This window comes from Caretta caretta, chromosome 9 (assembly GCF_965140235.1).
Source record: "Caretta caretta isolate rCarCar2 chromosome 9, rCarCar1.hap1, whole genome shotgun sequence".
NCBI lineage: Eukaryota > Metazoa > Chordata > Testudines > Cheloniidae > Caretta > Caretta caretta.
Genome location: NC_134214.1, coordinates 54,918,243 through 54,943,972, shown reverse-complemented (window position 1 = coordinate 54,943,972; position 25,730 = coordinate 54,918,243). Strand labels below are relative to the sequence as shown.

At 45.2% G+C, this 25,730-nt stretch overlaps 1 protein-coding gene across 2 annotated transcripts in view; it reads left to right on the top strand.

Annotated features, from left to right (window-relative positions):
* The window catches only part of ING5 (inhibitor of growth family member 5), a 55,151-nt gene that overhangs the window by 8,741 nt on the left and 20,680 nt on the right, over positions 1-25,730 (top strand). For both annotated transcript variants that reach the window (XM_075132306.1, XM_048863580.2), the window contains exons 2-3: positions 21,273-21,344; positions 22,330-22,496. In XM_075132306.1, the coding sequence (XP_074988407.1) occupies positions 21,273-21,344; positions 22,330-22,496 (239 nt within the window). The remainder of the gene's footprint in view (positions 1-21,272; positions 21,345-22,329; positions 22,497-25,730) is intronic.

The following is a 25,730-nucleotide window of genomic DNA, read 5'->3' as shown; positions in this document are numbered from 1 at the left end:
CTGGCTGACCCCAAGCCTCTCCCATTCAGTCAGGCACGTCTGCCCCTGTCCCGACACCCCCCATCTCCATCGGTCTCTGCAGCCGTCCTCCCACATCTCCAGGCTCAACGCTGTCAGCCCACTAGCTGCTGAGCCCATGCTCCAGTCTGTCCCGTCCCCCCACTAGCCATTCTGAGCCTCTGTCTGTGCCCCACTGTAACAATGCTGGTTCTGGTGGGACCCAACTGAGAGTGCCAATTCAGGACAAATTGCTTAAAGCAGGGCAGTTACAGCCCAAGGCTGTGGTTTCTATGCACACCAAGGCAAACCAAACCAGCCAAACAGAGAAGACTTTGGTTTTACCCCACTGGCTAACCACAAGTCACACAAGCAATTCCCTTAGACACTCCAGTTTCCCAGTATCACCATCAGTGCCACTCATTATGGGGACAAATGGTTATGAAAACCAATAACCCAGTAAAAGAAAAAGGGTTCTCTCTATCCCAAAGGACCAAGCCCCAGACCCAGGTCAATATACAAATCAGATCTTACCCACAAATCACGCTGCTGCCAATCCTTTAGAATCTAAAATGTAAAGGTTTATTCATAAAAGGAAAAAGATATAGATGAGAGCAAGAATTGGTTAAATGGAATCAATTACATACAGTAATGGCAAAGTTCTTGGTTCAGGCATGTAGCAGTGGTGGAATAAACTGCAGGTTCAAATCAAGTCTCTGGAGTACATCCACAGCTGGGATGGGTCTTTCAGTCCTTGGTTCAAATCTTCAGTGTAGCAAAGTTCCTCCAGAGGTCAGAAGCAGGATTGAAGACAAGATGGAGGAGCTGCAGCAGCTTTTTATATTCTCTTGCCATGTGGTCTTTCTTTCTTTGTTCCAAAGACAAGCTGTCCATCACATGGCATGGCAAAACCTCAGAGTTCTGTCCATAGGCACCTCCCTGCATACCTTGCTGAGTCCCAAGACATGTCTGCCTTCTCTCAATGGGTCAGTTGTATAGCTGATGGTCCTTAATGGGCCACCAAGCAGACTAGGCAGAGCTGACACCAGCTTGTCCAGGGTGTCACCCAGAAGCATAGCATAAGTTTGAAATACAGCCAGTATAGTGCCAATATTCATAACTTCAACTACAAAAATGATACACACATATAGACAGCATAATTATAATCAGAAAACCGTAACCTTGTCTTAGACACCTTATTTGACCCCCTTTATATAAGATTTGGTGCCACTACAGGACCTTGGTTGCAACAATGATCTGTACGGTCCCAGATTATGTCAATAACGTCACACCCACTCTGTCCTAACCTGGCTCTGTGGGCAGGATCCTGTGATGAACTCTACACTTGGGGGAATTCTGCCGCACTGGGCATAGAATTTTGTATTTTCCTGCATAAAATGCATTTTGCCTAAGAAGTGCTGCAGTTCCATGTTTTGCTCACCAGAGGCCAATGTGGCACTAGAACAGCCGGCATGAATGCAGTTGGCTGCTCTGGTGCCACAGCGATCTCTGGTGGGCAAAAAGCAGAACTGTAGCACTTCTTATTCAAAAAGTTTTTTATGCAGGAAAATACAAAATTATGCGAGACAGATTAATTCTGCGCATCCACAGATGCACAGAATTCCCCCAGAAGTAGGGATTAGACTAGATGACCCTTGTGGTCCCTTCTAATATGGTTCTAAGATAACAAAAAGTTTAAATAAATATGTATAACAAAGAGTGGTGGAATCCGTATTAGCCAGTGCTGGAGGCGATGGTGATAAAATCCACCTGATGAGCTTCCCAGTTGTAATTGATCACAACTTGTTGAGTGTTTTGCCTAATAAAAATTTGTTAGACCCATCTATTGAGTAAATGGATTTCAATCCTATAAGGGGCTGTCTCTACATCCCCAGTTCTTTACAGACTCTCTCTCCACCCCTCTTTATAAAAGTGTTCCTCTCCTTGTGTAGCTGTTTCTCATAGATTGCAGGGCCACAAGGAACCCCTGCGATCATGTATTCTGACCTCCTGTATGACACAGGCCATAGAAATTCTCCAAAATAATTCCCAGAGCAGATCTTTTAGAGAAACATCCAGTCCTGATTTACAAATTGTCGGTGATGGAGAATCTACCATAACCCTTGGTAAGTTATTCCAGAAGTTAATTACTCACTGTTAAAAATATATGCCTTATTATCAGTCTGAATTTGTCTAGCTTCAACTCCTAGACGTTGGATCTTGTTATACCTTTGTCTGCTTGCTTGAGGAGCCAATTGTTAAATATTTGTTCCCCAACTAGAGTGTTCTTATAAACTGTAATCAAGACACCACTTAACCTTCTCTTTGTTAATGTAAATAGATAAACTCAGGGAGGTCACTCATATCAGGCACTTTGTCTAATCCTTTAATCATTCTTGTGACTCTTTTCTGAACCCTTTCCAATTTATCAACTTCTTTCTTGAACTGTGGGCACCTGAACTGGATACTTCCAACAGCGGCTGCACTAGTGTCAGCTACAGAGATAAAATAGCCTCTCTATTCCTACTCAAGATTCCCCTGTTTTTGCATCCAGTGATCACATTTGCTCTTTTGGCCACAGCATTGCATTGGGAGCTCATGTTTAGCTGATTATCCACCTCCGACCCCAAATCTTATTCAGAATCCTTGCTTCCTGCGATAGTCCACAGTCACCCAGACTCATATTGTGTGCTGGCACCTGTCATACCAAATGATCCAGATTGCTGTATATCAGTTACCTGTCTCTTCATGGTTTACCATGCCCCCATTATTGTGGGTCTGTGACCAGGGTCCAAAGGGGGGGGGGGCACACTGAGGTTACTCAATTAGGGCAAACTGCAAAGAATGGAGCAAACAATCCCCAAAACTGGTGGTTATTTTAATACTTAGATTAACCAAGATAGCAACAAAATGGTTTCCATAATAGCTTACTGGTTACACAGAAGCCAAAACACAGTTCCCTGAAAAGCAACCCAGCCTTTGGGCTCCCTCCCAGACAGCCAAGTCAAATATGAAGATTCTATCACAAAGGATCGGACACATTACCTCCCAGGTTAATATTTCAGATTTTACACAAATACACACTTACAGCCAATTCTTATTAACTAAACTAAAATTTATTAAAAAAAGAAAAGAGTATTGGTTAAAAGACCATTATACATGCAGACATGATTACAGTTCTATCAGTTTCATACTAGAGATGGTGAATTTTGGAGTTGCAAAGACTTCTTAGAATAAGTCCACAGGTTCAGTCCAATGTTCCATACCAGGTTGATCCAAATTAAATTGGAGACCTCAGTCTTGTAGCTCAATGCATCCCCTTATAAAGGATAAGCAGATTTGAGATAAAAAGGATCAGGACCCAAGAGTCCTTTATTCAGTTCCAGGCCTCCTCTTGACATCACTGTGTCCTCAGGTGAACAATAAGCAATCATGGCAACTTTGAAGTAGACCTATTTCCTAAACATCACTAGTAATGAGCTACACGGATTAACATAAGGCTATTGCCTGTCTTCCACCATTTGCAGGTGATATGCTATATAATTCAAAGAGAAATCAATACAGTAATATCACTGTATTTTAAAAAAAACGAGGCGTACTTGTGGCACGTTAGAGACTAACAAATTTATGCCCAAATAAATTTGTTAGTCTCTAAGGTGCCACAAGTACTCCTCCTTTTTTTGCTGGTACAGACTAACACGGCTACCACTCTGAAAACTGTATTTACAATTCATTTAAATGTTAAGATCTTTTGATTTCAGAATTAACAGAATACATACAGCATAGACAGGAACTGTTAGATTACATTGTCAACCTCTAACAATATATATATAAACACACAAATTATCTATCAATATGTCTCTAAAGGTTGAATCTGGATCAATTAGCCTGCAAGCTGCTCCTTCCTGGCCATGTGTCAGAGTTATCTGCAACTTTTATTAGTGATAATTTTATGTTTTCTTCCAGATCATTGATAAAAATGTTAAATATGATTAACATTTCAATCTAGTAATGGATCAGTACCATTGTTAGAATTTCTTTTGTACCCAATACACTTGAAAAACTCCTCCTTTTCCTCAACTCTGCTGACTATAGATTTCTCCCTCTGTCCCTTTTTGTTTCCTTTATATACCTTCTGTAATTCTTAACTTCTGATTTACATTCATTATTGTCAGCTTCACCTTACTTCAGTTTGTTCCATCTAAAAAAAAATTGTATAGATGCCTTCACTTCTCTGTAAACCAGGTCAATTATTTTAAATCAGTAAGGCCTTTTCCTTAATTGTGACATTTTGGGCTTCTAGAAAAGTGTCCTTAAACAATTTATCTTCATAAATGATCTGGAGGATGGTGTGGATTGCACTCTCAGCAAATTTGCGGATGATACTAAACTGGGAGGAGTGGTAGATACGCTGGAGGGGAGGGATAGGATACAGAAGGACCTAGACAAATTGGAGGATTGGGCCAAAAGAAATCTGATGAGGTTCAATAAGGATAAGTGCAGGGTCCTGCACTTAGGACGGAAGAACCCAATGCACAGCTACAGACTAGGGACCGAATGGCTAGGCAGCAGTTCTGCGGAAAAGGACCTAGGGGTGACAGTGGACGAGAATATGGATATGAGTCAGCAGTGTGCCCTTGTTGCCAAGAAGGCCAATGGCATTTTGGGATGTATAAGTAGGGGCATAGCGAGCAGATCGAGGGACGTGATCGTTCCCCTCTATTCGACATTGGTGAGGCCTCATCTGGAGTACTGTGTCCAGTTTTGGGCCCCACACTTCAAGAAGGATGTGGATAAATTGGAGAGAGTCCAGCGAAGGGCAACAAAAATGATTAGGGGTCTGGAACACATGAGTTATGAGGAGAGGCTGAGGGAGCTGGGATTGTTTAGCCTGCAGAAGAGAAGAATGAGGGGGGATTTGATAGCTGCTTTCAACTACCTGAAAGGGGGTTCCAAAGAGGATGGCTCTAGACTGTTCTCAATGGTATCAGATGACAGAACGAGGAGTAATGGTCTCAAGCTGCAGTGGGGGAGGTTTAGATTGGATATTAGGAAAAACTTTTTCACTAAGAGGGTGGTGAAACACTGGAATGCGTTACCTAGGGAGGTGGTAGAATCTCCTTCCTTAGAGGTTTTTAAGGTCAGGCTTGACAAAGCCCTGGCTGGGATGATTTAACTGGGAATTGGTCCTGCTTCGAGCAGGGGGTTGGACTAGATGACCTTCTGGGGTCCCTTCCAACCCTTATATTCTATGATTCTATGAATTCCCTATTATTATTCACATTTTCCTGATTAACTTTTTCCTTCCAGCTGATTTGGCTCACAGTTGTTTCATCTTTGTGAAATTGGTCCTTTTAAAGCACATATTACTGATCTGGACTTCATTCGGTTTGCACACTATAAATTTTGAATTTGTGAGTTTGCTTTTCCTGGAAGTTTTTGTGGGTTTCATCTTCTTCTCCAGAATTTGGAATTTCAGATTGAAAAAGAGGAAGTGACTCACCTTGTGCAGTAACGATGGTTCTTTGAGATGTGTCCCTATGGGTGCTCCACTGTAGCTGTCTGTGTGCCCCTGTGCCTCTAATCAGAGATTTTTGGTAATAATGTCCCTCTGAGCCCACACATGCGCCCTCCCTCCCTCATGGTTTGCCTCGAGGCTATTTAGCACTGCACAGGTGAACCCCCCTTACTTCCTTCTCTACCGCAGAGCCCTACAGAGAACTCCGAAGTAGTGGGGAGGAGAGGGGGTTGTGGAGCACCCATAGGGACACACATCTCGAAGAACCATCATTACTGCACAAGGTGAGTAACTTCCTCTTCTTCGAGTAGTGTCCCTATGGGTGCTGCACTGTAGGTGACTCCCGAGCAGTACCCACCACTGGAGGCTGGGACTTCGGAGTGGAGTCTTTTACTACAGAGAGCTCTGCGGAGTCAAAGATGGTGTCAGCGGCCAAATCTTTAGCGATTGCATAATTTTCTGCGTAAGTATAGGCAGAGGCCCAGGTCGTTGCTCTATAGATTGCTGAGATAGGGGTATCCCTACAGAATGTGATTGAGGTAGAAACTGACCTCGTGGAGTGCATATGGACTCTGGACGGAAGCAAGTTGTGCCCTTGATAAGTGATTAATGCAATTAGAGACCCTTTTGGATAGTCTTTGAGCCGATATCACAGAGCTTTTGGATCTTTCTGTGGACAAAAGGAAGAGTTTAGGGGATTTTGTGAGAGATTTAAGTTAGCAGTCTGCCTGTGGTGTCAGGTGATCAGGCTGAGGCCGCAGGATTTTTAGGGGATGAGATGAAGGAGCACACCAAGTGACTAAGTTTAAAGCTTTATTAATAAAACAACAGCGGTGAGTGCTGGGTTCTCCCCACGTCGCTCAAAGGAAGGAAGAGAGCGTTAGTGCCCAAGCCTGTGAGTGCTGTGGTTTTTTTACATTACTTAAAGGGAGGAAGAAAGCGTTAGTGCCCGAGCCCTTGCCCACTTTTATACTTACACATGCACAACCCAGGGCTGGCCAAGCCCGGGTGTAATGTAAGAAGAAGACGGAGAAGGGTGGACGAGAATTCTGTCCTGTGCACAGGCTGTCCAGGGTCTGGTATTGATCTCCGACTTGTTTTGGCTTTTGAGAGGATTTTTAAGCCCTGGGTTCTTCTGGGGGCATTTCATTTAGGGACCTTTGTTTTCCATGCTTTTTGTACCAGTTTAAACCAGCTTTTTGCAGCTTTCTGGGGTTGGAATTTAGGTTCCCGTCTTTCTTGGCAGGTAGCAGAGAATCTGTTGTGTGCAGTGACCTTGGGCTGGAGTTAGCTTTTTATTTTCGGACCTAGCTGAAGCATTGAGTTAACCCGTTCCTTTCTCCCTTCCTCTCCCTTCAGCCTCTCGCAACCTGCAAAGGAATCTTGTGAGGGGTTACCATTTAGGTTTTTACCCTCCCTCTGACACGGTGGCTAGTGTTACCGTTGGCCTCCTACACAAACAGCAATATAGCACAAACAAAATTGTGAGGGCAGCAACAATTGCATAGACCAGCCAGTAGTGGCTTTTGGCTTTATTAGTAACATAGCATAGCACATTTTTTTGTTGGCGTAGATGCCCCATCTGGATGGCTGTGGCAAAGGTAGCTTTTTTTAGATTAAATGTGTGCTGCACCACTGTAAAGGAGGAGGCATTTGTGTGGAACATGGTTAGTTGTTTCCAGTGCGTTAATAGAAGAAAAACATTGGGTGTGATTTATGAAAAATTAAACACAATATAATTAGAAACATTAACACTACTTTGGATAACAGCGGGCCAATGCACCGAAAAATTTTGCGCTTGAAATTGGAACCGCAAATTGAGGGGCACCCTGGGGTAAGTGGTCCTCCAAACACACACGGAGGTATTGGTAAACAGATGTGCTTTGGTGGGGGCATATTTTGATGCCTCCCCTTCCCAGCAGATATGTTGACCCACTTTATAAACCGGCCTGGTATTGCCTTTTTTATATATATTATTTGAGGGGGCTTTATAGTCCATAGCTACCAGGTTTTGCCCTTTGCAATTTATGTGTGCTGATAGTTAGGGGCTGCAGTCAGCACATACTGCATAGCCTTGTCATTGGAGGGAGCCGCCTTCCACACGTTACGATGGACCACCCAGTTTTAGAGTCTTTTTAAAGGCCTGGCTGGATTTTTATAGCAGGGGCCCACACTTTTTTTATGGGGCCAAAGGCCATGAAGGAGCAGGCTATGCCTGTGCAGTTTTAGTAAGTGAGCCTTTAGGAATAGCGAAAAGGCCATTGCTTTTGGGGAATTTCTGAGTGGGAATGGATTTCCCTGGGCCAGGCTTTGTGGAGCAAATTTTTTTGGATGCCACGGACTTCTTAGATTAAATATTATTGAAGCTGGGAGCACACAGAATTTTAAGCTAGATGGTTTTTGGCCTTAATTAGTCCCCACAAGGTGTCCCGCATGTGGAGAGCCAATTTGGCAGTGTGTTTGAGGGTGGAGGTGGCCACTGTAAGGTGAGTGAGATTTGCACTTGTGACCAGCCCCATGGCCTTTTTTAACTGTTTTAACCGTTGGTTTTTAATGGCCCCTTGCTGAATATTTTAAATACTAGCTGTCGTATTGGCCCCATCCCACAAGGAGTTTACTAAGGTTTGCCTTTTTGGGGGGGACAAGGACAACGTTTGCCTAAGGAGGGCAACTTGCAGGGTGGTCCCCCTTGTACAATTAGGAAGGAAGGCAGGGACCTGAAAGTGTGTTAGGGGCAGGTAAATATTTAAAGCTCCCAAGGTGGCATTAAGGAGGATTTAGCGTTGAGTGGCTGCTTTTTATTTGGTGGCCGGTAACATCTGCCACCACCACTGGTGGGGGGAGATGTGGAGGTGCTTTTTTAGAGTTGTTTTTTGAAGACTAGGGGCTAAGCAGAGAAGGCTACAATTTAAAAGGGATGCTGGAAATTGTTTGGGGCATGTAATATCTACCTTTCCACACTGGCAGGATGTTTGTGTGGATGAGTGAGTGATATACGTGATATACCAATATTTGGAACTGTGGGGGTTAGGTTGAACCCTACACCATTTGGGGACCAACATTGCAACCACGTTTTGATGCTAGCTGTTAATGTGAAGCATTGACTTAGATGGCATATTGAACTTTTTTATGACATTGAAAACCTTTTTATGTACCCTTCCATGGATAGTTTACTTGAGCCATTGTTTTTAGATTTTCTTTTTAGTGAAACCATAAGCGCTGGCAGTATGGATGGAGATTTTTTTTTTTTAAAGGTAGGGACCATTTTTTTTAGGGGGACATAAACTTTTTGGGAGGGGGGGTTTGGACGGCGATGGGACATAGTGTTGTTTTATGTGGTGTTGTCTGGCGGGGTAAGGAGCCCTTTTGGAGTAATTCCATTTGGGATTTAATTGCAGGGGGATATGCAGGGCCAGGAGACCTGGGGCTTTTGGCAGGGGGATGCCCCTGGGAACATACCCAGGTAGTACACAGTGCCCACAATTGCCCCCAGGATGATGTGCCACAATTGCCCCCCTGCCAATGGATAACTGACCTTTTTTTTTAATTAGGGCCAGTTTTGGACAGTGGTAAAATTAACAAAAGAGAGGGAAAATGTTGGAAACCGAGGATTTTTATAGATATGCGCCACCAAATATACACTGTTTTGCTCTGACGAATTTTGCTGGCCTGAAGCAGCAAGAGTGGTTTTACCACTTTTGTTTAGGGTGTTTTTGGGCTTTTGCTATTACTGCCTTGTTTTGTTAACAAAGCAAAAAGGGAAAGGAAAAGAACATTGCAAATGCATTTATTGGGGAAACTGAGGCATGGATGATAAATTTTTAAAGTTATTAGTTGTTTTGCGACAGCCCTTTTTGGCTTTTGTTATGGATATTGTTTGCTTGGTTTAGGAGGTTACGGCAACAATATTGTGTTTAGGGATTAGGGATTGCTATTGCTTGCCAAAGGGCCTCCCATTCTGCTCCAGGCCACCACATGAGGAAAATGAGAACATAAGAATGGCCATATTGGATCAGACCAAAGGTTCATCCAGCCCAGTATCCTGTCTACCGACAATGTCCAACGCCAGGTGCCCCAGAGGGAGTGAACCTAACAGGTAATGATCAAGTGATCTCTCTCCTGCCATCCATCTCCACCCTCTGACAAACAGAGGCTAGGGACACCATTCCTTACCCATCCTGGCTAAATAGCCATTAATGGACTTAACCTCCATGAATTTATCCAGTTCTCTTTTAAACCCTGTTATAGTCCTAGCTTTCACAACCTCCTCAGGCAAGGAGTTCCACAGGTTGACTGTGTGCTGAGTGAAGAAGAACTTCCTTTTATTTGTTTTAAACCTGCTACCCATTAATTTCATTTGGTGGTCCCTAGTTCTTATATTATGGGAACAAGTAAATAACTTTTCCTTATTCACTTTCTCCACACCACTCATGATTTTATACACCTCTATCATACTCCCCATAGTCTCCTCTTTTCCAAGCTGAAAAGTCCTAACCTCTTTAATATCTCCTCATATGGGACCCGTTCCAAACCCCTAATCATTTTAGTTGCCCTTTTCTGAACCTTTTCTAATACCAGTATATCTTTTCTGAGATGCGGGGACCACATCTGTACACAGTATTCAAGATGTGGGCGTGCCATGGATTTATATAAGGGCAATAAGATAGTCTCCCTCTTATTCTCTATCCCTTTTTTAATGATTCCTAACATCCCGTTTGCTTTTTTGACTTTTTTGACGCTGCACACTGCATGGACATCTTCAGAGAACTATCCACGATGACTCCAAAATCTTTCTCCTGATTAGTTATAGCTAAATTAGCCCCCATCATGTTGTATGTATAGTTGGGGTTATTTTTTCCAATGTGCATTACTTTACATTTATTCACATTAAATTTCATTTGCCATTTTGTTGCCCAATCACTTAATTTTGTGAGATCTTTTTGAAGTTCTTCACAGTCTGCTTTGGTCTTCACTGTCTTGAGCAGTTTAGTATCATCTGCAAACTTTGCCACCTCGCTGTTTACCCCTTTCTCCAGATCATTTATGAATAAGTTGAATAGGTTTTGTTCCTCTGGGATTTCAGGGAGGCTTGGGGCCACCCACCAGGTATTTTGCTGTGGCCCTATAATGTTTATTTGCACTGCAGCCAAGGCACCTTTTTTTTTTTTTTTGCTTTTTGCCACGCTGTGGCCCAGGCCCCAGTGGCAGCTTGGATCATGGAGGGCCTTTGGAGGTATATATATATTTTTTATAATAATTATTATTTAGATAATTTTATGGGTTGCTGAAGACCCAGAGTGTTGGGTCATCCTTTAGGATAGGTTGTAGATCCTTAATAATGCGTTGGAGGGGTTTTAGTTGTCTACAACCTATCCTAAAGGATGACCCAACACTCTCACAAATCTTGGGAGACAGGCCAGTCCTTGCCTACAGACAGCCCCGCAACCTGAAGCAAATACTCACCAACAACCACATACCACACAACAGAACCACTAACCCAGGAACTTATCCTTGCAACAAAGCCCGTTGCCAATTGTGCCCACATATCTATTCAGGGGACACCATCACAGGGCCTAATAACATCAGCCACACTATCAGAGGCTCGTTCACCTGCACATCCACCAATGTGATATATGCCATCATGTGCCAGCAATGCCCCTCTGCCATTTACATTGGTCAAACTGGACAGTCTCTACGTAAAAGAATAAATGGTCACAAATCAGATGTCAAGAATTATAACATTCATAAACCAGTCGGAGAACACTTCAGTCTCTCTGGTCACGCAATCACAGACATGAAGGTCGCTATCTTAAAACAAAAAAACTTCAAATCCAGACTCCAGCGAGAAACTGCTGAATGGGAATTCATTTGCAAATTGGATACTATTAATTTAGGCTTAAATAGAGACTGGGAGTGGCTAAGTCATTATGCAAGGTAGCCTATTTCCCCTTGTTTTTTCCTACCCCCCCCCCCCCCAGATGTTCTGGTTTAACTTGGATTTAAACTTGGAGAGTGGTCAGTTTGGATGAGCTATTACCAGCAGGAGAGTGAGTTTGTGTGTGTATGGGGGTGGGGGCGGGGTGTGAGAAAACCTGGATTTGTGCTGGAAATGGCCCACCTTGATTATCATGCACATTTTAGGGAGAGTGGTCACTTTGGATGAGCTATTACCAGCAGGATAGTGAGTTTGTGTGTGTGGTTTTTGGGAGGGGGGTGAGGGGGTGAGAGAACCTGGATTTGTGCAGGAAATGGCCCAACTTGATTATCATGTACATTGTGTAAAGAGTTGTCACTTTGGATGGGCTATTACCAGCAGGAGAGTGAGTTTGTGTGTGGGGGGGCGGAGGGTGAGAAAACCTGGATTTGTGCTGGAAATGGCCCAACCTGATGATCACTTTAGATAAGCTATTACCAGCAGGACAGTGGGGTGGGAGGAGGTATTGTTTCATATTCTCTGTGTGTATATAAAGTCTGCTGCAGTTTCCACGGTATGCATCCGATGAAGTGAGCTGTAGCTCACGAAAGCTCATGCTCAAATAAATTGGTTAGTCTCTAAGGTGCCACAAGTACTCCTTTTCTTTTTGCGAATACAGACTAACACGGCTGTTACTCTGAAACAGGTCACGTTAAGTCCATCATGACCTTTGTGTGTTGTTTTTAATGAAAGGCAGAAAGTGTGCACAGGTACTCCTGACAGGACTTAGCCCCAAAAGAGTGATATGGAAGGTCATTTTTGTGGAAGGCCATTTGTCCTGAACCTTGAGGTTGTGTAGGTGATCTCTCCAGCATATTAAGGAGACGTGTCCCAGGGTGGTGAATGTGAATAGCGAGAGGAACGCTCTCGCTTGTACTGCATCAAGGTTGGTCCTGATAAAGTCTAGTCACTGTACCAGGGTTAGTATTCTGCTACAATGAAGAGAACCTTGGAGAATACCCTGTGTGGAGCAGTCTGTACTGAAAATGATCCTGTCCCAAACGTAAGCAGTAGGAAATCTCCTGTATGATGGTTGTCTTGAGATATGGAAGTAGGCACCCTGTAGGTTCAGGGCTAGAAATCAATCTCCTTGCTTTAGAGCTGGTCCTAACTGCTGTGAAGTAGGGCAAGGTGACTTCTGAGTGCCTTGACAGGTGTATAGATGGCCGCTGATGCTGTAAGGTATCGTTCAGGCCCTCGACCAGCTCATCAAAAGTGCTTATAAGAGGCAGTTTGAGAGGTCACGTGATGGGGTGCAGACCGTTCCCAGTTTGAGCCCTGGTCCTCTTACACTGTGGCTCATAACAGCACTGAGATGGTGGGTATTGAGAAGATTGTGACTTGTGGTGTGGTTGAGAGGTATATCTTCTCTTCTGTCCCACAGTGTAGATTCCTAAGGAGTGTAACGTGCTCTGAGAATCCTTTGGGATATGGAGAGAAAATCTGTCTTCTCCACAAAGAGTTTGGCCCTTCGAACTGGAAGTCTGTAGCTCTTTGGGCAATCTAGAGAGGTGTAGCCCAAAAAAACCCAACAACCGAACCCACCTCAGTACCACTGTCATGGAGACTGGGCGGGCAGCTCTAACAGCTACATCCAGTGCTGTCTCTCGGACCAGTCTGGCTATTAACTGACCATCTCTAAGAACGGTCTGAATCTGTTCCTTTTGTGTTTCCCGTAATGTTCCAGAAACACATTGGGTTTCCCATAATTAATAAAATTGTATTTGGCCATGACAGTTTGGTAATTTATGACTCTAAACAGATGAATATGCCATCTTGCCAAGCCTGATCGTATGGAGTTGACTTGGCATCATGTTGCTTGCTTCGTGCATTAACCACATCTGCTATGATGGAGTTGGGTTGTGGATGTTGAAAACAAAGTCTGCCTCTTTGCATAGAGATATAGGGGTTTGTTTTGTTTTATTTGTTTGTTTGTCTGTTTTTTTTTTTTACACTCTGTTGCTGGATGGTGCGATGGAGACTGGTGTCTGCCAGATGAATTTGGTAGGATCTAGCATCGCCTCATTAATTAGGAGGACAATTCTAGATGAGAAAGTGGTGTGCAGAATTTCCACCAACTTGTGATGTGTATCTGCCACCTCCTATAGGGGAATCTGCAGCTCGTCTGCCACCCTGTTGGTAAGATCCAAAAAGTTCTTAAAATCTTACCTAGTGATGAGGACTGGGCAGCACAGCCTCATCTGGGAGAGATGAGGAGAAGTGTGCTGGAGGGGTAGCTTCCTCTTCAGGTTCTTTTTCCTGTTCTGAAAAAGCTTCCTCCTGCACTGACTCAGGTGCTCTAGACAGCCAGGCTGTAGCAAACCATCTGGTGGACTCTCCCTGAGAGACACTGGGGATGGGTTCGACATGTGTGTGTACGTCACACAACAATTACAGTATGGCCTTGTGGGGGGTGAGGGAGGAAGGCAGGCATGGGCGGTGGGCTTACCTCAGGGGGCCCGTACCGCGATTGTAGGTTGGCTTGATGGAATTGGGGAGGACCCTTGTAGTGTGACAGTGGGCCACAATGAGGGCCAGGGAAATGATCTCCTCCTGGCTAGTGCCAGATTCTTCAGTGGGTAAGGGTGATGCTGACTGGGGTATTAGCAGTATACAGCCCAGTGCCAAGAGCGATTCTGGGTGCCGGGATGTGCTCGATATCGGGGTTCTGGTACCAGGGCCAGCTCTAGGATTTTTGCTGCCTCAAGCAAAAAAATTTTTGGCCACCCCCACTTTCTTTCTGTGCCCTCCCCCCGCCCCTGGCTCCACCCCAACTCCACCCATTCCCAACCCCTTCCCCAAATCCGCAGCCCCACCTCCTACCCAGGGCGTGCCGCATTTCCCCCCCCATTGCTTCCTGTGGCTCCCCCCGCAACCCCTCTGCCCTAGCTCACCTCCATTCCACCTGCTCCGCTTCTCCCGCCTCCCTCTCAGGGGAGGGAGAGGCAGCGCGTTCAGGGGAGCAGGTGGAGCGGAGGTGAGTGAGGGTGGGGGGAAGCACAGGAAGTAATGGGGAGGGGTAGAGGAACCGCTCCCTGCCCCAGCTCACCTCCTCTCCACCACCGCTGCCTCCCCCGAGCGCTCCGCCGCTTGGCTTCTCCTCCCTCCCTCCCAGGCTTGCTGCCCGTGAAATATGTGTTTCACGTGGCAAGCCTGGGAGGGAGGGGGAGAAGCGGAGCGGTGGCGGCGCGCTCAGGGGAGCAGGTGGAGGTGGAGCGGAGGCGAGCTGGGCTGGCGCCAGAATGCTGCCCCTAGAAATGTGCCGCCCCAAGCACCTGCTTGTTTTGCTGGTGCCTAGAGCCGGCCCTGCATGGTACCAAGTAATGGGGTTTGTGGTTCTTCCCCAACCATCAGGTCTCCAGGGTACCAGAGCTCATGCAGTACCATGGGTTCATTTGGTACCACAGAAGAGTGTCTGTGGTACGTTGTCAGTACCGATAGTTGGGCAGAGCACTCCCTAAATGAGAGTTTTGTTGTGCCCAGCACTGTTCCCTCTAAGCTGTGCGCGTGTGTGTGCACACACAGATCTTAAACCCCGCACACATGGCAAAACTCCGGCATTGGCGGCGGCTTTTTTTTTTTTTTTTTTTTTTGCTTTGGCGGCATCACAGAAGAAATTTTTTGCACACATGGCCTGAAAGTTTGTTGGTGCCACTGTTTTAGAGATGGTACGGTAATTGTCTTTCTCTGGGTACTTAGGCCACAGGTCTCCAGAGTACCAGAGCACATGTGTTACCATGGGCTCACGTGGTACCACAGAGGAGTGTCTGTAGTATGTTGTCAGTATCGATGGTTGGGAAGGTGCAGAACACTTCCTAGATGGGAGTTCTGTTGCACCTGGTACCAAAGGATTTCTCTGTGCCGCTCTTTTAGAGATGGTATGGTAATTGTCTCCTCTCCTTAGGGGTCCGTACAGTTGCATGAGAGCCTAACTGTGGAAGCCCCTCAGTGCTGCCTGCAGCAGAGCTCACAGTAGGACAGAGCTCACAGCAGGAGACCCCTTCTCGGGTGCCTGCTTCAGAGCTAGGGTGTGGCAGCAGAGCTTACAGCTGTGCTTCAGAGCTGCTGGTGTCGTCCTACTGAGGTGGCTGCTCTGGGGAGTCCTACTGGCTGGCCAGCTGCTCGGAACCCATGTGTTTGGATCGGTGCCAAGATGGCCGCACTGGGGAACCCCTCTGGCTGGCCAGTAACAAGAAGGGTTTCTTCAGGTATGTTGGCAACAAGAAGAAAGCCAAGGAAAGTGTGGGCCCCCTACTGAATGAGGGAGACAACCTAGTGACAGAGGATGTGGAAAAAGCTAATGTACTCAGTGCTTTTTTTGGCTCTGTCTTCATGAACAAGGTCAGCTCCCAGACTACTGCACTGGGCAACACAGCATGGGGAGGAGGTGACCAGCCCTCTGTGGAGAAAGAAGTGGTTCGGGACTATTTAGAAAAGCTGGACGTGCACAAGTCCATGGGGCTGGATGCATTGCATCCGAGAGTGCTAAAGGAATTGGCGGATGTGATTGCAGAGCCATTGGCCATTATCTTTGAAAACTCATGGCGATTGGGAGAAGTCCCGGAAGACTGGAAAAAGGCTAATGTAGTGTCAATCTTTAAAAAAGGGAAGGAGGAGGATCCTGGGAACTATAGGCCAGTCAGCCTCACCTCAGTCCCTAGAAAAATCATGGAGCAGGTCCTCAAGGAATCAATTCTGAAGCACTTAGAGGAGAGGAAAGTGATCAGGAACAGTCAGCATGGATTCACCAAAGGAAAGCCATTCCTGACTAATCTAATTGCCTTCTATGATGAGATAACTGGTTCTGTGGATGAAGGGAAAGCAGTGGACTTGTTATTCCTTGACTTTAGCAAAGCTTTTGACACGGTCTCCCACAATATTCTTGTCAGCAAGTTAAAGAAGTATGGGCTGGATGGATGCACTACAAGGTGGGTAGAAAGTTGGCTAGATTGTCGGGCTCAACGGGTAGTGATCAATGGCTCCATGTCTAGTTGGCAGCTGGTATCTAGCGGAATGCCCCAAGGGTCGGTCTGGGGGCCGGTTTTGTTCAATATCTTCATTAATGATCTGGAGGATGGTGTGGATTGCACCCTCAGCAAGTTTGCGGATGACACTAAACTGGGAGGAGTGGTAGATACGCTGGAGGGTAGGGATAGGTTACAGAGGGACCTAGACAAATTGGAGGATTGGGCCAAAAGAAATCTGATGAGGTTCAACAAGGACAAGTGCAGAGTCCTGCACTTAGGACAGAAGAATCCAATGCACCGCTACAGACTAGGGATCAAATGGCTAGGCAGCAGTTCTGCAGAGAAGGACCTAGGGGTGACAGTGGACAAGAAGCTGGATATGAGTCGACAGTGTGCCCTTGTTGCCAAGAAGGCCAGTGGCATTTTGGGGTGTATAAGTAGGGGCATTGCCAGCAGATCGAGGGACGTGATCGTTCCACTCTATTCGACATTGGTGAGGCCTCATCTGGAATACTGTGTCCAGTTTTGGGCCCCACACTACAAGAAGGATGTGGAGAAATTGGAGAGAGTCCAGCGAAGGGCAACAAAAATTATTAGGGGTCTGGAACACATGACTTATGAGGAGAAGCTGAGGAAACTGGGATTGTTTAGTCTACGGAAGAGAAGAATGAGGGGCGATTTGATAGCTGCTTTTAACTATCTGACAGGTGGATCCAAAGAGAATGGATCTAGACTATTCTCAGTGATAGCAGATGACAGGACAAGCAGTAATGGTCTCAAGTTGCAGTGGGGGAGATTTAGGTTGGATATTAGGAAAAACTTTTTCACTAGGACGGTGGTGAAACACTGGAATGCGTTACCTAGGGAGGTGGTAGAATCTCCTTCCTTAGAAGTTTTTAAGGTCAGGCTTGATAAAGCCCTGGCTGGGATGATTTAGTTGGGGATTGGTCCTGCTCTGGGCAGGGTGTTGGACTAGATGGCCTCCAGAGGTCCCTTCCAACTCTGATATTCTATGATTCTATGATTTTCTAGTTGCTTGGAGGAGCTCTTTTTATGAGCCTTTCCAGGGGGAGTCTGCTGGTGGCTTTTTTTCTCTCTCTCTTCTTCTCCTCTTCACAACTGGACCCCTTTTGAAAGGGAGTAAAGGCTCTGGGGATGATCCAGGGTCAGCACCCACCGGAGTCCCCTGCAGACTGAAGTGTTTTTTCCATAGGGAGGAGTTTTAACTTCAGCTCCCAGCTCCTGTCCCCAGATTGCCACCGAAGACCCGGACATGCCGCCCTGATGACGGACGGAGTGCCGCCCCTTTCTAGTGGCTGCCTCAGGCACCTGCTTCCTTCACTGGTGCCTGAAGCCAGCCCTGCTAATGACACAGATAGAGAAGGGACAACTGCTCATTCTGTCTGAGGCCAAAGGTGGTAGAGAAGGAAGTGAGGGGGGTTTGTCCATGCAGTGTTAAATAGCCTTGAGGCAGACCACGAGGGAGAGAGGGCACATGCGCGGGCTCAACGGGACACTGCTACCAAAAATCTCTGATTAGAGGTGCAGGGGCACACATACAGCTATAGTGGAGCACCCATAGGGACACACATCTTGAAGAAGAATGGAAATTTCCTGGTCCCAGGGACTGTGCAGAGCATTGGGAAAGTTGGAATAGGAAGTTGGTGCTGCGCGTGCAGCCATGAGTCTGCCGCCACAAATGTGAATTACAATGCCACCTCTAATTATAGACTTACATAGTATTCCTCACTTAAATCCCATGCCCTCTGGTCATCATTGTCTGTGACAGTCTGATCACATAATCACAAATGGCATTATATGAAATGCAGCGTAGGAGCACCATCTTTGTGCTCACTATTCCTTACTTCTGAGAATTCTCTGTGTAACCATAGCAGTGCAATGTTAACTTTTTGCATTTAATTTTCTTTGTCACTTTAAATATTTTAATAGAAAAGCAAAAAGTTTCCTTTTTTCATATCAACATGAGTCACTGGTTAACTGGTGCTTATCAGTATTATTAATAAATTGTGCATGTGGGGTCAAAGTCTAGTCAGTGGCCTTTGGATCTGATCATTGTAAACTACACAGCAGGGGACTAGAGGTTCCTTATTTGAGATTATATATCAGCATGGAGGAATTGCAGATGCACAATGCAATCTTGTGGCCTGAAATTAACACTGTATGTACCTCGTGTATCAAATAATAATGTAGGTGTGTCATGCCCCACATACTGTTCATGAGGTTAGCTGCATATCATGTAGCAGAATCCCTCCCATTCGGAAAAGTTTGCAAATGAGTGGTGTGACGGGTTAGCCCCCCCATCCAGGATGCCACCTGATGTGCTGGGGTCCCATTGTTCCACCAGCCTGGATTTCCTCATCCTATCCTAGCTGTGCCAGGCCCTCAAGCCTTCTCTGGCACACACACACTCAGGTAGGTACACACCCAGCTGCAAATGGACACAGAGACACTGAGCTCTGTGTGGGAGGAATCAGCTTAGGGATTCACCCAGGACTCGTACATACCCCCTTTGGGGAGTAAACCCAAAATAATATTGTCTTGCACTGTATAGAAAAATCTGCACAGCACAAGCTCATAAAAATCGCCCTCTACCTCAATGTGGAAAGAGATAGGCACAGCTTTTCACTCCCCCTGCCCCTGATATGAATTGCACAAACTGGGCTATGGTATAAACAAGAAATAAGTTTATTAACTACAAAAGGTAAATTTTAAGTGATTATGAGGAATAGCAAAAAGAACAAAGCAGATTACTGAGCAAATAAAATAAAACATGCAAACTCAGTTTAATACACTCAAGACACAGATTACAAAATGTAATTTCGCACTCTAAATATTGTTTTAGGCACGTTGCAGAGTTTCTGTAGCTTAGAGTTCCAGTTGTTTCTTTTTACAGACTAGACTCCTGTCTAGTAGACTACACTACACAGCTTTTAGCGACATGGCTGTGTCGCTACAGCCGTGACACTACTGTTTGTCTGCTCTCCTGACAGAATTTACACCCCCAATGAGCGGCGTTTGCGTTGCTGCCGACCACGTGCTGTTCACACTGGCACTTGTCGGGACAAAACTTTAGTCTTTCAGGGGGGAGGATTTAACACCTCTGAGAGACAAAAGTTTTGTTGTTTAATTGCCAGTGTAGACATAGCCTTAATCTGGACTCAGCCCTTCCCTTTCTCTCAGCTCGGCTCCTTTGTCTCTTGAGCTGTAGCTCACGAAAGCTCATGCTCAAATAAATTGGTTAGTCTCTAAGGTGCCACAAGTACTCCTTTTCTTTTTGCGAATACAGACTAACACGGCTGTTCCTCTGAAACCTTCAGGTACCTTAAGCAGTCTTTCTTCTTGGGCAGGAAGGCATTGGAGAATAGTCCTGTTTGCCTTACTCCCCTGCCTTAAATAGAATTTACATAAGGCGGGAAGCCTTTGTCTCCAGTGGAAAAGTACCAGCAGTGTCAAGGTGGTACTTCGTACCAGGTGACAATATCACCTGACCTTGTAGTGTCAAAGCAACCATGAAACCTGATTTATTTGCAATGTCCACAGGAAGGAACTCCCCCAAAGATAGGAGAGCCACATCTTTGAAGACTCATTGTCTTTCCCTAATGGCCCATTAAGGCTGATTGCTTACTGTCTGGTGGATGTTTCCCAAGCACATACCCACACAGTTGTAATTGTTACATAGACAATATTCCTAACTTTAGATACAGAAATGATACATGCATACTATTTGGATAAACACATTCGGTAAATCATAACCTTTCCAATGATACCTCACGTGACCCATCTTGCAAAAAACATATCTTAGTTATGCCATATTCATACCATAACAATGTTTCTATGAAGAATATGGAGACACAAATGGAGCTCACCTTCTCGCCACCCTTCCCTGGACAGACAAAAGTATAGTCAAATTCTTGGCTGCTTCAAAGTCTTAGGGTCTCAAGATTGAGCAAGAGTTATGTTTCCCAACCCAGATGGCAATTTCAGATTGCAGTTCCACTTATCCAGTTGAATTTTAGGATTTACTAGTAGTAGAAATGTAATCCATTTGAACATTTTCAAAAGTGGCCTATGATTTTGGTTATCTCTGTCTTTAAGTACCCACCTTGGACTTGACTTTCAGAAGTGCTGAACACCCCCCATTTTCTCCAGTTAAGTCAATGGAAGCTTTGAATGCTCACCATCTCTTAAAATTGGGCCTAAATTTTCACAAGTTGGCTAGCCAAAAATTGAGGCAACCTGAATCATGGCATTACTATCCTTGATGCATGGGGGAGTGCCCACTTTTCTTGTGTCTATGTAATCTTATGCCAAAAAGACTGAAATGAAATAGACATGTTACTGATTATAACCACTGTCCCCAATCCTGCAGAGATTTACTCACATGCTTAATTTTGTGCACTATACGTAGCTCTGTTGATTTCAGTGCGACTATTCATGGTGTGTAAAGTTATGCATGTATTACTCATTGCAGGATCAGGGCCTTCACATTGTCAAGGCTTTCTTTGTAGTAGGAAGGGTTAGAATCTTCATTTTATTTATGTTTATTTTAACCAAAATCTTAGATTCTTGAGAGCACAGCAAGTTCCATAGAAACTTCTGTGTTTCAGTGAACATGTACGGTTATTGTCATAATTGTGGCTAGTTATCTTCTTAACTGTATATCACTAGGTGGTGGATGTAACTCTTTTTTTGTTATACATGGTGGGCATTTGATCAATGTTCTGTATCAGAGATGACGATTCGTGCTTTGATGGAGGGGAGGAGGGACTGCAATCTCTGTGCCTTTTTGTTTCAGGTATTGAAAACCTGCCCTGTGATTTGCGAAGGAACTTCCAGCTGATGCGTGAACTGGATCAGAGAACAGAAGGTATGCTAAGGTATTCCAGTAAGCAGTCAGAATAGAGATCCTTCGTCTGAAGGGTCATAACAATCCCACTGCGGCTTGGCATGACTATGAAGTATGGAACAGCAAAGCTTTGTCTTTGAAGACAAGATTTACCCATGCTGTAAAGGTACAAGTGCTAATGTACTCACATAGTAAATGTGAGAACTTATACTCTCCTTCTTTCCAAGCTCTAGTCAATAAATCCAACCAATGGACTTCGATTTTTTTTAACCAGTTATAGCCATGTTTAATATCAAATTGTTCCAGTAGCAATGCCTCACTACATATAGGTGGAGAGTCTTTCTTAATCTTTATTCTACAACATTTTATTTTGTGATAGATTCAGGTGGCAGCATTTATACTTTTGGAGGTCACACATAAGTAGCTTCTCTAGTGTCTGTCCATATATATTATACCCTATAAAACTGACGTGAACACCACATGGATATCATCATAACAGAGGAGGGAAAGTATGTGTAACCTGATGGCAAAGTAGTAGAATGTTGCATATCTTGTCAGAGATTCATGTTTAATTTTTGGATCTGAGCTTTCAAACAGTATGTGTCTGTTATTGCCAAATGGGTTTCCCTTCTGTTGAAATGGCACTGGAAGGAAAGGGAGATGGTAGCACAGAAGTGAAAAAATTCTCACACTCAGAATAAAGCTGAAGAAATGTTGAAACCCATGAACTGGAGTCAGTGAATTCAGTTCTGATCTCACACCAGTGTAAATCAAGAGTAGCTCCACTGAGGTCAGTGGAATGGCACTGGTGAAAACTGCTGAGTGCAGTATCAGATCTGGGTAGGGTGAATCCTTTTTGTGATTTTCTAAAAAAGATACATTAGTTTTTGAAGGGGTTCAGGCACTATGGTAATTGGGATCATAAGGTAAGTACCATCACTAGCTAGAAAGTATTTCATTCATGAAATTAATTCTCATGTAATTGTACTGTCTGTTTTCTTTTCAGACAAGAAAGCAGAAATTGACAGCCTTGCAGCAGAGTACATTTCAACAGTGAAGCACTTGTTGCCAGAGCAGCGTGTGGAGTACCTCCAGAAGATTCAGAACGCTTATTGTAAATGTAAGGAGTACAGTGATGACAAAGTGCAGCTAGCCATGCAGACCTATGAGATGGTGAGAATTAAGTGCACATGTGCTGTGATTGTGTGATCAGTGACATTCTTGCAAGTGTAATCATAAACTAAGAAGGAGCTTTTGGGTTTTTTGCTGAAGTATCTATATTTGGGTTAACTTTGTTACTGACAGAGAGCAGCAGTTCCCTTAAAACACATTCTTTTCTGTTTTCATAGAATCATAGAATATCCGAGTTGGATGGGACCTCAGGAGGTCATCTAGTCCAACCCCCTGCTCAAAGCAGGACCGATCCCCAATTAAATCATCCCAGCCAGGGCTTTGTCAAGCCTGACCTTAAAAACTTCTAAGGAAGGAGATTCCACCACCTCCCTAGGTAACGCATTCCAGTGTTTCACCACCCTCCTAGTGAAAAAGTTTTTCCTAATATCCAAGCTAAATCTCCCCCACTGCAACTTGAGACCATTACTGCTTGTCCTGTCATCCACTACCACTGAGAATAGTCTAGATCCATCCTCTTTATCCTTAGTCTAGATCCATCCTCTATATCCTTTTTTAGGTTGGATATTAGGAAAAACTTTTTCACTAGGAGGGTGGTGAAACATTGGAATGCGTTACCTAGGGAGGTGGTAGAATCTCCTTCCCTAGAAGTTTTTAAGGTCAGGCTTGACAAAGCCCTGGCTGGGATGATTTAATTGGGGATTGGTCCTGCTTTGAGCAGGGGGTTAGACTAGATGACCTCCTGAGGTCCCTTCCAACCCTGATATTCTCTGATTCTATGATTCTTTGGAACCACCTTTCAGGTAGTTGAAAGCAGCTATCAAATCTCCCCTCATTCTTCTCTTCTGTAGACTAAACAATCCCAGTTCCCTCAGCCTCTCCTCATAACTCATGTGTTCCAGTCCCCTAATCATTTTTGTTGCCCTCTGCTGGACTCTCTCCAATTTTTCCACATCCTTCTTGTAGTGTGGGGCCCAAAATTGGACACAGAACTCCAGATGAGGCCTCACCAATGTCGAATAGAGGGGAATGATCACGTCCCTCGATCTGCTGGCAGTGCCCCCACTTATACATCCCAAAATGCCATTGGCCTTCTTGGCAACAAGGGCACACTGCTGACTCATATCCAGCTTCTCGTCCACTGTAACCCCTAGGTCCTTTTCTGCAGAACTGCTGCCTAGCCATTCGGTCCCTAGTCTGTAGCGGTGCATTGGATTCTTCCGTCCTAAGTGCAGGACTCTGCACTTGTCCTTGTTGAACCTCATCAGATTTCTTTTGGCCCAATCCTCCAATTTGTCTAGGTCCCTCTGTATCCTATCCCTACCCTCCAGGGTATCTACCACTCCTCCCAGTTTAGTGTCGTCTGCAAACTTGCTGAGGGTGCAATCCACACCATCCTCCAGATCATTAATGAAGATATTGAACAAAACCAGCCCCCAGACCGACCCTTGGGGCACTCCACTTGTACTGGCTGCCAACTAGACATCGAGCCGTTGATCACTACCCGTTGAGCCCAACAATCTTGCCAATTTTCTACCCACCTTATAGTGCATTCATCCAGCCCATACTTCTTTAACTTGCTGACAAGAATACTGTGGGAGACCCTGTCAAAAGCTTTGCTAAAGTCAAGGAACACCACGTCGACTGCTTTCCCTTCATCCACAGAACCAGTTATCTCGTCATAGAAGGCAATTAGATTAGTCAGGAAGGAAAAGGCCGGGGTCGAGACTGTCGAATCATGGAAGTCAACGAATGGCTATGCAGGTGGTGTCGGAGAGAAGGCTTTGGATTCTTTGACCATGGGATGGTGTTCCAAGAAGGAGGAGTGCTAGGCAGAGACGGGCTCCACCTAACGAAGAGCGGGAAGAACATCTTCGCGAGGAGGCTGGCTAACCTAGTGAGGAGGGCTTTAAACTAGGTTTACCGGGGGAAGGAGACCAAAGCCCTGAGGTAAGTGGGGAAGTGGGATACCAGGAGGAAGCATGACCAGGAGCGTGTGAGAGGGGAGGGCTCCTGCCTCCTACTGAGAAAGAGGGGCGATCAGCGGGTTATCTCAAGAGCCTATACACAAATGCACAAAGCCTGGGAAACAAGCAAGGAGAACTGGAAGTCCTGGCAAAGTCAAGGAATTATGATGTGATTAGAATAACAGAGATTTGGTGGGATAACTCCCATGACTGGAGTACTGTCATGGACAGATATAAGCTGTTCAGGAAGGACAGGCAGGGCAGAAAAGGTGGGGGAGTTGCACTGTATGTAAGAGAGCAGTATGACTGCTCAGAGCTCCGATATGAAACTGCAGAAAAACCTGAGAGTCTCTGGATTAAGTTTAGAAGTGTGAGCAGCAAGGTTGATGTCGTGGTGGGAGTCTGCTATGGACCACCGGACCAGGGGGATGAGGTGGACAAGGCTTTCTTCCGGCAACTCGCAGAACCTACTAGATCGCACGTCCTGGTTCTCATGGGAGACTTCAATCACCCTGATATCTGCTGGGAGAGCAATACAGCGGTGCACACACAATCCAGGAAGTTTTTGGAAAATGTAGGGGACAATTTCCTGGTGGAAGTGCTGGAGGAAGCAACTAGGGGCAGAACTCTTCTTGACCTGCTGCTCACAAACTGGGAAGAATTAGTAGGGGAAGCAAAATTGGATGGGAACCTGGGAGGCAGTGACCATGAGATGGTCGAGTTCAGGATCCTGACACTAGGAGGAAAGGAAAGCAGCAGAATTCGGACCCTGGACTTCAGAAAAGCAGACCTTGGCTCCCTCAGGGAACTGATGGGTAAGATCCCCTGGGAGAATAACATGAGGGGGAAAGGAGTCCAGGAGAGCTGGCTGTATTTTAAAGAATCCTTATTGATGTTATAGGGGCAAACCATCCCGATGTGTAGAAAGAATAGTAAATATAGCAGGCAGCCAGCTTGGCTTAACGAAATCCTTGCTGATCTTAAACACAAAAAAGAAGCTTACAAGAAGTGGAAGGTTGGACAAATGACCAGGGATGAGTATAAAAATATTACTCGGGCATGCAGGAGTGAAATCAGGAAGGCCAGATCACACCTGGAGTTGCAGCTAGCAAGAGATGTTAAAAGTAACAAGAAGGGTTTCTTCAGGTATGTTGGCAACAAGAAGAAAGTCAAGGAAAGTGTGGACCCCTTACTGAATGAGGGAGGCAACCTAGTGACAGAGGATGTGGAAAAAGCTAATGTACTCAATGCTTTTTTTGCCTCTGTCTTCACGAACAAGGTCAGCTCCCAGACTACTGCACTGGGCAGC